General features: G+C 42.9%; 1 protein-coding gene across 2 annotated transcripts; it reads right to left on the bottom strand.

The window, feature by feature from the left end:
• Positions 1-1,205: 1,205 nt before the first annotated feature.
• LOC117580159 (putative mediator of RNA polymerase II transcription subunit 12) lies at positions 1,206-12,559 on the bottom strand. Of its 2 annotated transcripts, XM_034266478.1 has the most exons (7): positions 12,311-12,559; positions 12,023-12,129; positions 10,023-10,049; positions 8,662-8,859; positions 3,023-3,270; positions 1,660-2,960; positions 1,206-1,592 (listed from the first exon to the last, which is right to left on the bottom strand). In XM_034266478.1, the coding sequence occupies exons 2-7, from the start codon at positions 12,116-12,118 to the stop codon at positions 1,570-1,572; spliced, it is 1,893 nt and encodes a 630-aa protein (XP_034122369.1). In that variant the 5' UTR covers positions 12,119-12,129; positions 12,311-12,559; the 3' UTR covers positions 1,206-1,569. The 2 variants fall into 2 exon arrangements, with proteins under 2 accessions (XP_034122369.1, XP_034122370.1); XM_034266479.1 differs by lacking the exon at positions 10,023-10,049 and having other exon boundaries at positions 1,461-1,592.
• Positions 12,560-13,746: the final 1,187 nt, after the last annotated feature.

Consider the following 13,746-nt stretch of genomic DNA (forward strand, 5'->3'; position numbering starts at 1 on the left):
CGCACACGCCTTTGGGTTTGATGTTATAATTTAATAAATTAAGACAATTTTCAGTAAAGTATCTTTGTTTGTTAAAAGAATTATTACTAATGGTTGATTGATTGGTTGATTGAAATTCCTCTTTGTTATCCATCCTACATCAGATCTAATATTAGGGTCAAGATTTATTAGCGACAGTACGGCCCCAAGCTAGGTACGGCAACAAAAGGTTAAGAACTTGGAAAATCTATTCGCTTTTGGTACATAATTGACATTCTAGCCCTGGATTGAAGTTTGAGTTGTTATACATGTAGTGAAATAACAACAAAATGTCATTGAAACTGGTTTTCAATGTCTATCGCAATATTTACAATTCTTCTCAGAATACTCTCAATTCAACAGAATTTTGTTTTGCGTCCAATAACGTTGACCACGCATTTGTTTGTTTGGCGATAATCAATAGCAAACATGAGTGTTTATTCTGTAGAAGGCTCTCGAGTGGGTTCCATATCTGTGACACATGTGTTGCCATGTTGAAATATAATCTGTATGCTGTATATCTCGATGTTCGTAGAATCTGCAATAAGATCTACCAAACTGAAATGGAAATTTTTCCACTAGATCAATTTGTCACAAACAGACGGGCATTTCCTTTGAATAACAACAAACAACTAGACGCCCGGAAGTTCCCTATCCTAAAAGCCAGCCCTCGAACCTACGGAAAATAACACAAATATTCCCACTTTGATTTCCAATTATCCACAATTTTATTCGCTTCAAAATGTGTGTGTTGTGTGTGTATATAGTAAATATATTTTATGTATAACAAATGTACAAATTTTCTCGCATTAGTTTTATTTTGCTGCTTAAGGATTGCTTTTTATCTTTTTTGGAATTTGATAATATCAAATGGGTCGGATCAGATCTCGGATCAACAACAGATCTCAGCAAACGCGCGCTCTCTTAATTTACTAAACAACTACACAAGACAATTAATTAATTAAAAATACGATAATAATTTATGTACAAAAAATTTCCATCGGATTTATTTGTGTTCGTGTGTGTGTGTGTGTGTGTGTGTGTGTGTGTTTGTGAGAAAAACAAAACTGTAGACAATTCAAAACAACAAAAAAAGGTACTGAAAGAAAAACTGTATTGGAAAAACTTTCACAATTTTCACATTCATTTCACATTTTTGGAGATTTCTCAGGAGATTTTTGTTTTTGTTTTTTTCTGTTTTTGATTGTGGAATGTTTGTTGTTGGTTCGTTAGACACGCAGATACATAAGGATATATCAGATATATCGGATATACATAAATCATATATAAAATATACAAATATACGAGGGGGAGACATATAGAAGAAGGCCACAAAATCTGTTTTTGTTTTTGGAAAATTTGATTGTTGAAAAGTTTTTTTAAACATTTATTTTGGTGTTTTTTAAGGGGGGGGGCTGCTACAAATTGAATTCGATCTTGGGTTTGGGCGGGGGTTTAGCTGACTCCTTGGCTCCTCCTTCTACTCCTCCTGGGTTTCTCGTCGAGATTCGATTCGCAGAGCAGCAATCACAGGCGTGGTCTTCTTGTTACTTAAACGGAACGAGGCTGGACGACTGAATAAAAGATAAGGAGAGTTTAGTTGGCGCATTCATTGGCTCTCCAGAATCTCATTATACTCACAATGTGGTCGCTGCGACTCTTCGGCGGCTGCTCCTGCCTCAATCGCCTGCATCATGGGCACGGGAATGCGCACGGGCTGGGCCAGGCTGCGGCCATAGACCATGCGGCCGAACTGCAGCTGTGGTGGCTGATCGGGCATGGGTGGCGTCATGGTATCACGTGGCTGCTCCGGCAGTGGCTGCAGAATCAAACGCTGCAGGCGCATCTGTGGCTGCTGCTGCTCCGGCTGCTGCTGCTGCTGCTGCTGCTGCTGCTCGCTGGCCTCCTGCTGGTGCTGCTCCTGCTGGTGCTGCTCCTGCTGCTGCTGCTGCTGCTGCTCGGGCTGCGACTGCGTCTGGGACTGGGATTCGGTGGTAGCCTGCTCGGAAGAGCTGGACGAGACATCAGCGCGTTCTTCCTCCTCGCTGGAGGCGTTGCCCTCATTGGAGTCGGTGTTCTCCTCGGCGGCCAAGCGACGCAGCTCATCGGTGATGCGATCCTCGGCCATGCGCTGAATGCTGCGCAGATCATCGGCGGTGATGCCCACACGCTGCAGAGCCATGCCCAGGGGCATGTGCTGGATCTGGATCTGTGGCATCTCGCGCTGCTGCTGCTGATGCTGCATCTCGCGTTGCTGCTGCATCTCACGCTGCTGCTGCATCTCACGCTGCTGCTGCATCTCGCGTTGCTGCTGCATCTCACGCTGCTGCTGGATCATCTGCTGCTCGCGGTGCTGGGCGGGGATCTGCATGGGCACATCATCGGCGACGTGGATCTCGCGGAAGGGCAGCTGCTGCATGTGGATGCGCAGGGTCTGGATCTTGGGCTGCTGCTGCTCCTCGGAGGACTCCATGCGCGGGGCCTGCATCACCTGTGGCGGCATGGGGGGACGCATGGGCAGGTGCTGGAATGGAGGCGGCAGCTGTCGGATGATGATGGGTCCCTGCTGCTGGGGCAGCTGCTGGTGCTGGTGCATCTGCATGGCTGGGGGCATCATGCGCTGTGGCATGTGGGTCAGCGGCATCTGGTCGGGCATGCGGCCGAAAGGAATGGGCACACGCTGGAAGGGAATGAACATGGGACGCAGTGGCTCGGCATCCTCGTCAGAGTCCTCCTCCTCCTCGCGCTGACGCTTGGCCTCCTTCTCCTCCCGACTGGCCTCATCGCCACCATCGCAGAAGATCGAAATGCGTTCGCCGGTGATGCGGGCCTTCTTGGGATCTGTGGTGAGGTTCACGCCGAATGGCAGGGCCACCGTCTTCGAGGGCGAGTCGACAATCTCCTCGGCATGCTTGCGCTCCACCACGCAGTTCATGCGGGATCTATAGGAGATTCAGGACAGTTATATAAAGGTTCAGGCTTCGACAAACAAACACAAGCTTACTTCTTGTTGTTCCGCAGAATGGCGGCGGCCAGGTCGCTCAAGTCCAGCTCGAGCGGCATTTTGCCGGGCAACTTCTGCATCTCGTCGGTCTCATCGCTCTCCGAGTAGGAGTTGTCCTTGTCCGAGGTGTTGTCCTTGTCCAAAGAGTCCTCCTTGGCGGACTTGCGCATATCCTGGTCGAGATCCTGCAGCTCAGACTCATCGGCAGAGTTGGGTCCGCCCAGCAGAGGTTCAGCACGGGGCAGTTCCTGAAAGGGTGGCAAAAGATGAGGGAGATTATTAGAGGGGAAACTTCTGGAAGAGTTTAGAATTGTTGGGAAATGTTTTAAAATTAATGAAATTATTCCTTGTCGTTGACTTTAAATCTCTTCTGTCTTCTACTCTTGCAAACTCCAAGCTTTCTTCCTATGCCAAATTAGTTCTACGACGAAATGCCAAGCCAAAGTTTGACCTCTCCATCCTCTTTGAGCGAGTCTCCACAGCAATAGAATAGGCAAACGACAAGAATAACGGACCCAACGGACGGAGAAACCAACAGCCAAAAAGATCACTGAGATTCGATATACATGTGTGCCCTCCCATGTACGGATTTTATCTCCCACAAACCCTCATTATCTACACCTTTAATTTGTTAGCCAAATAGGAAGTCTTATATCATCTTCTGTCATCCACAAATCGTTATGAAAATTACTCAAAAAATGGTTGACTGTAAAAGCAATTGTTCAATTTTTCAATTTTCTAGTAGTAGTTTTCTTGACGGTGACTGTTTTCCACTGGGTTTCGGTGCTTCGTGCTCGAAACAATGTGAGATCCGATGAGCAGCGTTGTGGCAGAGTCATTTGCCTGGCGGAGATGTGACCCCAACCTACATACGGACTCTCGTCAGAGTCGACTGCGACTGAAACCAAGAGTAAAATGCCATCGAAATAAACTTGTTTGTTGGGTCTGTCGACTCTCGAGAAGTCTAAACAAAACAGCCAAACAGAAAATTACATAATCACAGCATTTCCCCCCCCCGAACAAATGTCTATTTGGGCTCTAGCTGTGTGTATCTGGTGGGGATACGTGGCTAAGCATACTTCACGCCCAGCCACAAAACAAAACAGCAATGAAAATACAATTTATTTTATTTTGAAGCTCATTAATGCCAAGCCATGAAAAAGGGAGGCTGACAGAGGTACTCTACAGAGAGAGATAGAGAGAAGTGTTTGTGGCATGGATAATGCCTTATGTATCCGGTTTGTGGATCACTTATTTTGCAGGTCATTGTGTACTTGACAAATGCAAATACAAAAAAGAGGTTGACATTGAAACGCAGAACTGAAGACACTTCCATCTGCATAATGGATCATTTTCTGTTTACATTTTGAAACTTAACGTTGAACGGTGTAGATTTATCTCGGATTTCAGCTACATTGATGATTTAATTGATTGTCAAGTGATTCAAACAGCAGAATGTGTGCTTTGGGTTCTCTTTAAATTGTTTTAAATAAAGATTCTGAACAGTTTCTTTAGAATTTAATTCGATTGAAGCTTTCGAATTCAATTCCCAGACGTAGTTTATAGTTCCTAAAGTCTCTTGAGTGAAACTCTGAAGTCATTCTCTTTTCTATGTATTTTGTTTTGTACTTGTTAATTTTTACCCCTGCCTAAAGCTGCATCTAATAATGAGTCTCAAAGTGCTAGCATTTATTTTGCAATGTTTTTTTTCCATAGTTAAAGCAAAGTTTAAAGTCTCCAGACTGTACTTTTCTAGGTACAGTTGAGCACAGTGATAACAATTGAAAGTTAATTTAAGCAAAAAACTTCAACCACAGACACAAATTGTGTTGGTTCAAAGAAGAAATCTCTTTTTACAGCTCCCCAGAAAAACCGCTGCAGCAGCTTTTCCTGTCTGTGTGTCTGTCATTAAACCTGTCTCCAAAATGCAGATTAAACTCGAATCGATTCATCGCGAAATTAAGTCAAAAACCTGAGTCATTTGGCAGGCACGCAGGCAGCAGGTGACACACTAACTGCGAAATTTCACTTTAAAATATACGAGTATGTACCTGGACAAAAAAAGAAAAACTGGCAAAAAAAAAATATACAAAACACAAAAACTGAAAACGAGAGGCAGAGCCAGAGCCAGAGCCAGAGCCAAAGAGCCCGAAAACCAGTCAACAAAATCCAGTCTAAACCTCTTCCGTTGCCGTTTGCTCTACCGCTCTGGCTTTAGTTATTTTCAAGGCCAACAGCGGAGCTAGCTTGAGAGAGATAAGAGATCTATTATAATACAAAGAGAACATTTGTTTGCCCCTAATTTGTTTTTGTGTGTCTGTGTGGAAACGCACGAGACGGAACGGGACGGGACGGGACGAGACGAGACATGTGGAGAATCGACTGTCGGATGGACGGACGGGGACGAGCTGTCGAGTGGCGCATTAAGATGACAATTAAATGATTACAAATTGAATGCTTTGTGCAATTAAAATGACAGACACACCAGACAGTAGGCATTTATTGTGCAAGAAAAAAAAAAATCAAGATTTATTTATAGCCCACGGGGACTGACTGACGCAAGCCTGCAATTTGAAATTCTAAAGGCATATCAGTAATTTCTTCAGGGAAATCATCCATAAAGAAATAAAAATCAATTTGCATAGCTTGTATGATAAGTTGTTCTCTCCCTCTCTCTCTCTCTCTCTCTCTCTCTCTCTCTCTCTCTGTCTCTTGTGCATATTTTTTGTATATTTCTGTGTATCTACGCGTTTGCTGGCAATATTTGTATAGGTCTTTGCGAGTACTGTGCCGAGTGCTTCTTTGGATCTCTGCCGTATGTGTGTCTTACATAATCGTCAGGCCAAAAAGCATTTGCTTTGTCCCCAAAAAAAGCAGAGAAGCAGAAAAGATACAGAAAGAAACGAAAGACTTAAGCGCGCAACTCGCCTTAAATGGCAAACAGTCAACAGGCTATGGCCAAAACCACAATGTAAAGGGGGGTTTAGTGGGGCCTCTCTGTGGTGTGGGTCTTCGTTCGGTCTCAAATTCCCAGTCCATTGGTCTTCTGTCGTTGACTTTTCGCTTTGGCTGCTGCTGCCGACTGTTTGCTTAGTTGGTGCCAAGCGGCGCCAGACCAAAAAGCAAAAAGACCAACATACAAAAACTGACAGCCAAATTGCATTATGGCCAGGCCTGTTGCAAGAGCGATGGCCACGTGAGAAGATTGATCTTCATCTGGGACAGATATTTACACACTGAAAGAGCGTTTGTGTGTGCCTCAAATTTGAGCAACAGAAGAGACATTATGAATAATGCAAGTGGAAGCTTACTTTTCTTTGTATTTAAAATTATTCAAAGCTGTGAGGGAGGTTTTTAAGATTAATCAATGCACGCATACAAAGAGAGAGGTTTCGACTCTAACGCTAACTCTGACTCTGACTCATGTTTGTGTTTCATTTGGGAATCTTTTGAGTTGGTTAAATGTGAAAATAATAATGCTAAAAGCATTGTTAATTGATTATAGAGAGCCAGAAGAATATAAAATTTCCATTCCAACAATTTAAAAGAAATGTTTAATTTTTTAATGCGTCTTTTTGTGATTTCTAAGGGTATTAATATTATGCTTTAATTTGTACATTTTCTTTATTTTAATGAAGCATAAAGAGCAATCCCATCAGCGATGGTCAGTCGCTTGCCCATCTATTGTTATTTTTACTATAGAGCTCCTAAAAAGCATCATTACCAATTATTAAAGTTAGCTAAAAAGCTGAAATCCCGAACAATTTGCAATCATCTGCCTCATTAAAGGAAATCGTAGCAGACTTTCACGATCTCTGCAGATCCAGCTCTAGTGGTGGCTGCTGCTGGCTGCTTCTGCTATTGCCACAGCTGATGATCTCTGGCATTTGGGAATCCACATTCAGCAGCTACCACAATATGCTACGCCGCGCCCACACGCCCGCTGCCTGAGAGAGGAGGCGCGCTTGAGTGGATTACGGTTTTGTGTGTATGGTGGGGGCTGGGACTGGGGCTGGGGCTGTTGCTGCTTGCAACATGTTTTCTTGCCTGCTGGCTGCTTTCACTTTGTCTGGCATTTGATTCGCAATTGTCTGCCACTCGGTTGCTGCTGCTGCTGCTGCTACAGCTACTGTTGTTGCTTGCTTGGATGATGGTAGATGGTGGATGGTGGATGGTGGATGTTGGTGGCTGCCTCTCCTGGTTATTATGTCGCAAGCTCCCCACCATTTCGGTGTCCACTTAAGCGTCAAATTATGGGAATTTCGCTTGATTGAATTTATCGTTGCATTCGTTCAGTCATTCACTCATTCACTCACCTACTCACTCATTCGTTTACATAAGCCACAGACCCCGATCGAATTGGGTTGAATAACCTCATCCACATCTCTTTGGATATTGACGCCAATTGCAGTCTCATAGACAGACAGCCAGACAGCCAGACACCCAGTCATCCATGATCTCTCTCTAATGCTGTTTAATTTTGTGAACTTTCCACTGGGTAGCAGCAGCCAGTACTCTAATTGAATATTAATGACAGTCGTAGTTGGTTGTGCCGCTGTGCAGTCTTGGCAGTCATAATTAACTTTGTAATCATTTGGAAATGATTAGCAAAATTGTCATTAAATTTGAATTATGCGAATTATGTATGCGCCCTGCCCAGTCATCAGTCGTCAGACATCGGTCATCAATATTTATGGTCATAAATCGAAACATTTTATGGTTACTTTTTGTTATGGCCATTCGGTTGTATCGGTTATATGCGGGTATATATGTGTGTTCATCGTGTATATGGGTGAAATTTCACAAGGAAGCACGCAATTGTCTTATGAAATTGCTTATTCAATCAATTTTGATTGAAGCAGTGGGCAGACATTGTACATACATATATGGAGAAAGGTAGTAGGTAGTAGCAGTAGGAAGTCTTTTATTTGTATAGCCATAATGCTCGAAAGCTTAAAGTGTAGAAAATGCAATGCAATTTCAGACGAATTTCCCACAATGTCTGAGCATACATTAAGCTGCTTTATTGGCTTTATTTTAAAGGGTTTTTGCTAGTAGTTTTTTTAAGTATTTCCTCTAAAAGAAAACCCTCTAGTTTCGCCTGCTAAACTACATAGTTTCTTACACCAATTTCTGCTCAAATTTCACAATATTCTAGGCCATTTAATTCCCAATTCCAACCCATAATATATTCTACATTTCTTCATATGTATTTCCAGTACCGGTACACTGCCTGTCACCAGTCTACCAACCACTTTGGAACTAATAGCGCGTGCAGTCCCACACACAACATGGCTGGCTGGCAGGGAAATTACACACGGCATACATGTATTTTTCTGCGTTTGCTGCTGTTTTTTGTCTATCCACGAGATTGTAGCTACATTTTCCGGTAATTATACTTAATATTCGAATAGTTTTATTTGGTAGAGGAGGGGCAACAACCAATCTGTGGCGTGTGTGGCAGAGCCAAACCATGCGAAGAGCTGCGCGTATCATTAACCAACCGATCTACACATATATTATTTCTTTTTCAACTGCAACACACGATACAATGCTCGTACTTTGTTATATCTGATAGTCATTGAGGCATAAAGGAGGATATATATCTGATGTTCAGTGAGGGGTAACAGTGGACTTACCTTTCCCACCTGCTGCAGGGTCTCGAGCATCAGCTCCTTCTCCAGCACCGAATCGAGGGCCTGGACCTGATCGCACGAGGCCTTGGCCTGCAGATACGATGAGGCCAGAATGAAGGAGCCCAGAATAAAGGCTGAGGCGATGACGGTGAAGGCGGTGATCTTGGCAATTTTCACCGAATTAGCCTGACGCTTGTAGGCCTGTAAAAAGAAAGCGACAAAAAGATTAGCCATGAAATATATTTGATTTATTTATTTTTAGTTTTTGTATGCAATTTGATTTATTGTTTCTACGAGTACGTGCCGTTTTGTCTATGACCTCTCTGTGTGTATACTTTTTGTTTTGTTTTGGGGGTCAAGCGGGTAAAAGCGCCGCGACCTTACTCTACAAATTGTTGGTCTTTAACCGTGCCGATCACGTTTCCCGCCTCGAACTTAATGGCAAACGTGAAAAAAACATTTAAGTCAGCAAAAGAAAACCAAGAACAAATGTTTTTCAAGTGGTTTTCTTTGATTTCTCTCTGTTGCAAATGTTAATGGAAAGCTGGGAGTGTATCGCCATGTTGAATGCCAGTTAGATCATTGCAAATATTTGAGCAGATTTTTTATTTACTTTTTTTTGGGCGGATTTTTTATTTGTTTTCTTTTTTTTCGTGTGGCTGTGGCTGTGACTAATATTGAACTTTCCGCTGAAGGTGCAAAAATTTACAAGCTGATGCAAAAAGCCTGTAGCCTGAAATATCAACAAGAGTTCGAGTATTGTGTATATACACAAAAAAGAAAGAAACACATTGGAGGTTTGAGGTTGATTGCATAACAGGAAGAGGAGGCGACCGACGGCCGACGGCCGACGGCCGACGAGTCGTGGTTCGCCGCAGAAATTGAGGAAATGCCAAGCCCAAGAGAAAACTCTTTAAGATTTTTGTCTTCACATTGGCTGTATGTAGGTGCAGTCAGGTGAGGCTCCTCTTTTTGGGTTGTGTATACGTATCATGTCTTCAGTTGTATATCTTTCGAATGTGAGCTATCTGTGTGTGCAGCGAAATGTGCAATGAGTGTGTGTGTGTGTGTGTATTTTTTTTTTACACCTTTACGTGCGTGGCGTGGCGTGGCCCCAAAATGCAAGTTGCGAAAGTGAATTTTGTGAGTGAGTTACAGAGTGGCGAAGAGTGGCGCAGAGTGGAGTGGAGCAAAGTGAATAGAGTGAGTAGTGATCATCGTCATGCAGTGAAGTGGAAGTGAATGGATCCGATCCGAACTCAACTCTACAAATTGTACTCTAATGCGAGGTTTTAATCGGTGGTTATTTTTTTATATTTTTTTTGTTTTGTTTTTTGTGCAGACAAAAGACTTGAACGACAAACCTGATGATTAAAGTTAAAAAATCCCATCTGTGGTTGGTGTTTTGTTGTGTGGTTTTTGTGTGTTTTTTTCGGGATTACAGGGAAAATTTCATATATGTCAATCATGGTTTCAGATGCGGGGTACGGTTGTGGGTTTTGTATTGAAGGGGGTTTTGGTTTCAGTTTTGGTGTTTGTTTTTTTGCATTCACAAAACGATTTTTGTGGTTAACACACACATACACACACAGAAAGATACATAAAAAAAACAAGAAAAATACAAAGAGAGAAAAAAAGGTTAATGAGATTGCACTGTAAGGAGGGCGGGCGGGTACAGCGGGTAGGACAGGGGACAATCGCTTAGTAATAATTAACACATATGAGTGGGGAAAAACAAACAATGCAGAAAAGGGAAAGCTTTTGGCCAAGGGTCGCTCGGGTGTCTATCTCTCTATGGCGTGGTCTCTCTTTGAAGGCTAACCAACGCCCAAGTGATTGACTGACAGACTTAGGCACTGATTGATGGCTTGACTGATGATTGGTGGTAGGCTGTTGTAAGTTATTAGAAAGGTCAGAGAGACTACACAGAGAGCGCCATGAAGGGAAACCCCTGGCTGTGAAGAGCTAGAAATAAATGATGCGACAAAGCGGGGAAGAACCAAAGATTTGGTCGCTGTAAACCCCCTGCTAACTTGTGATACCTTTAAAGTGTTGATTATACACTTCATTTGAATAATTGCTGTTATATTTACGAGTCACCCAGCGGCTGCTTGCTGGTCCTACAATCACCGCTTCAATCGATGAATCGTTACCCCAACTCAAACAGCCCACCTAAATGCCATTTTAATGCCACTCATCGCTAAACCTTTCGTTTTTCAGCACCTGAACAAATTCGCTTTGGTTTTTTTTTTCTTGCCTGCCTGTCCTTCAGTTCACCTCCACACAAACACTGTGTCTGTTTGCACAGAGAGTGCACTCCAATCAGGGCTTTGTCTGTCTGTCTGCCTGTTGGATAACAGTTGGCTTTCACTGTACCAATGGGACGGGGAAAAGGGGAGCAAACCCTCGCATGAAATCTGTTTATGGCTGATGCGGATGCTGACTGTTGAATGCCAAATGCAAACAAATGAAAAATGCAAAAATGCAATTTATGTAAATTTTCCATTATTTTTTTACCCACACAAAACACAGCCGCCGACAGCGGCAGAGAGAGCGAGATCTAATAATCTAATATATATATAGTATGGCTGAGGGAAAACGGGTTGAGCAAGTCAAAGTACGTACAACCATATGTTGGCATTTGTTTAGCGCACGTCGTGACTGGAGTATTAGGAGGTCTCTCTGTGTGTACGTTGTACTTCGATTGAGCTGGTTTTCTATTTGTCTAACCATAATGGAGTGGCTACGCAGATCCATTCACACCTTGTCTCGAAGAACGTCAGCGATTGCTGGTGTATCTTGCAGATACATTGGATACACATACAGTGGATACTGTGTCTCCCATGGAAAATGTCAACCAGCAATTGTCAAAGCCACTCACGTTGCATGCATGCACAAACCAGACAATAATAATTTTTAAAATTGCACATTAAGAAGAGACAGAAGAGGCGGTAAGGGGAATGGGTGGGTGATGGTGAATTGCAGCAGCAGCAAATTGCTTATGCATGCAGCAGTGTTTCCTCTGCCTCCAGCTCCTCCTCCTGCTGCATTGGCTCTCTGGCTGATTGGGTGAAAATGCTGCTCACGTTTGCAGCTGCGTGCAGACTGCTGCAGTCCCTCGCATTGCGCATACGCGCTGTGGTACGCAGGCGGATGTGCAAAAGTGTGACCCTGGGACCCACTTGGCTGGCGACCAATCAACCATCGAACTCAAAATAAATCTCGGCCCAAAAGTAGCGCAAATAATTGCCAATAAAAATGCGTAAAATGGGGCATTTTTTACGTAATTAGTTGCGCCACTTGTCAGGGAAGGGTGGGGCGGGGAAAGGGTAATTGTTGGACGTTGGGTGTTGGGTGTACTTACCGGTGGCGGCTCACTGGCGGTGCTGTAGACCTCGCTAGCCGCATAGTCGGGCTTCATTTGCACAGTAGCCATGGAGACAGTATCCTTCTCGGTCATCTATAAATTCACTATAAATATGAGGATCTGATTAGATTTCAATGGATTTTAATATATCCTTTTATTTGGAGGACGGGAAGGAATATCCAAGGACTTTCCATTCCCTTTTTAGTTCACATTTTGAGTTCACAGTTTCTCTTGCCAACACTTTTCACTTTGTGCAGTTTTTCTTCGTTATTATTTCTCACTTACATAGACAATTTTTCCCAAAAATTCGACTAAAAGTAAAAGGAAGTTTTTAAACTTTGCAGCGTTTTTCTTGTTGCTTTTTTTGTATTTTTTTGTTGTTGTTGTGTATATTTCTTGTTGAAGCGCAAAAGTTGTCTGACCAACTTTTCGATTTGTGGTTGGATTTATTTTGTGTTGGCTTTTTAGGAGGGGATAAACGGAATACTACGTCTTTGCTGTACGACTGCCACTCGCCGTCTGAAGCCACAAACGCGTTTCGTTTCAGATTTTTCTACCAGATTTAAAACTTTTTTCGACGTCAACGGCTGTGTCAGTGGCAGCGACTGTGACTGAGGCAGCGACTGCAAGCGGCACCCACAGACACACAAACACAAGCACCAAGTACACAGGTAGAGCGGTGCCAGCAGCAGCAGCAGCAGCAGCAGCAGCAGTGACGCTGACAGAGACAGCTGCAAGATCAGACACGAACCGACACGAAATAAAACGAAACGAAACGAAACGAAAAATAAAAGTAAAACAACAACAAAAAGAGTACACAAAAACAACGCACACGAAAAAGCTAGCTTGCACACACACAAACACTTGAAAGCGAGCTTTGCAGTCGAGCTTCAGCAAAGCCGAAACAAGCAAGAGAGCGATCCGATCCGTTTGATTGATTCTATGAAAACTTGATCAGACATTCTCATTTTTCAAAGGAATGTAAACAGAATAGCTGACTGAAACTTATCTTACAATAAACATAAGTTTTTGGAATGCACTCAGAAAACTTGTGTGGTTCTGATTTCATACCATGAATGGGAAATGCTGTCTGGCATTGCATCTGCATGCACATGTGCACATTTCTATTTATCCGATGATATTTAAGATTTTCAAGAAAAATAGTTGTTCCTATGAAGAATCAATTGTTTACAGTTTATACTCAACTTAAAGGAATTGTCAGCTTGTCAACGACAATAATGATTTTGAGCTATAATCTAATTGAATATAATAATAATTATTAAATGATTTTCATGATCGTATCTAGTATAAAACTAACTACTTATAGAACTCTAGCTATATACATTTGCAAACATTAGATGTTTTTCAACCTTTCTAAGCCAAAACAAATTCGTTCGGCATTCCCACAATTAGTTGCAGCTAATCCAATTTAAAGGGCGACAAGCAGAACCAATTGGTCTATGGAAACGATATGCTGTGGCCGTATAGTTAGGGTATGGCATGGCATGGCAAAAAAGCTCGTCGACACACTCAAAATTAAAGGTACTTCGTACTCCGCCAACACATTCACGCATCCACCACACACAGACATAAATTAAGAAACTGAACAGATCTCGTATAACTTGCTCCCCGACTTAAAAGTTGTTGGAACCGCTGCTGCTGCCGCTGCTGCTGCTGCTGCTTCAGCTGCTGTTGCAGCGACTCTTACTTGTTGCTTTTGC

Source organism: Drosophila guanche, unplaced genomic scaffold (genome assembly GCF_900245975.1).
Source record: "Drosophila guanche unplaced genomic scaffold, DGUA_6, whole genome shotgun sequence".
NCBI lineage: Eukaryota > Metazoa > Arthropoda > Insecta > Diptera > Drosophilidae > Drosophila > Drosophila guanche.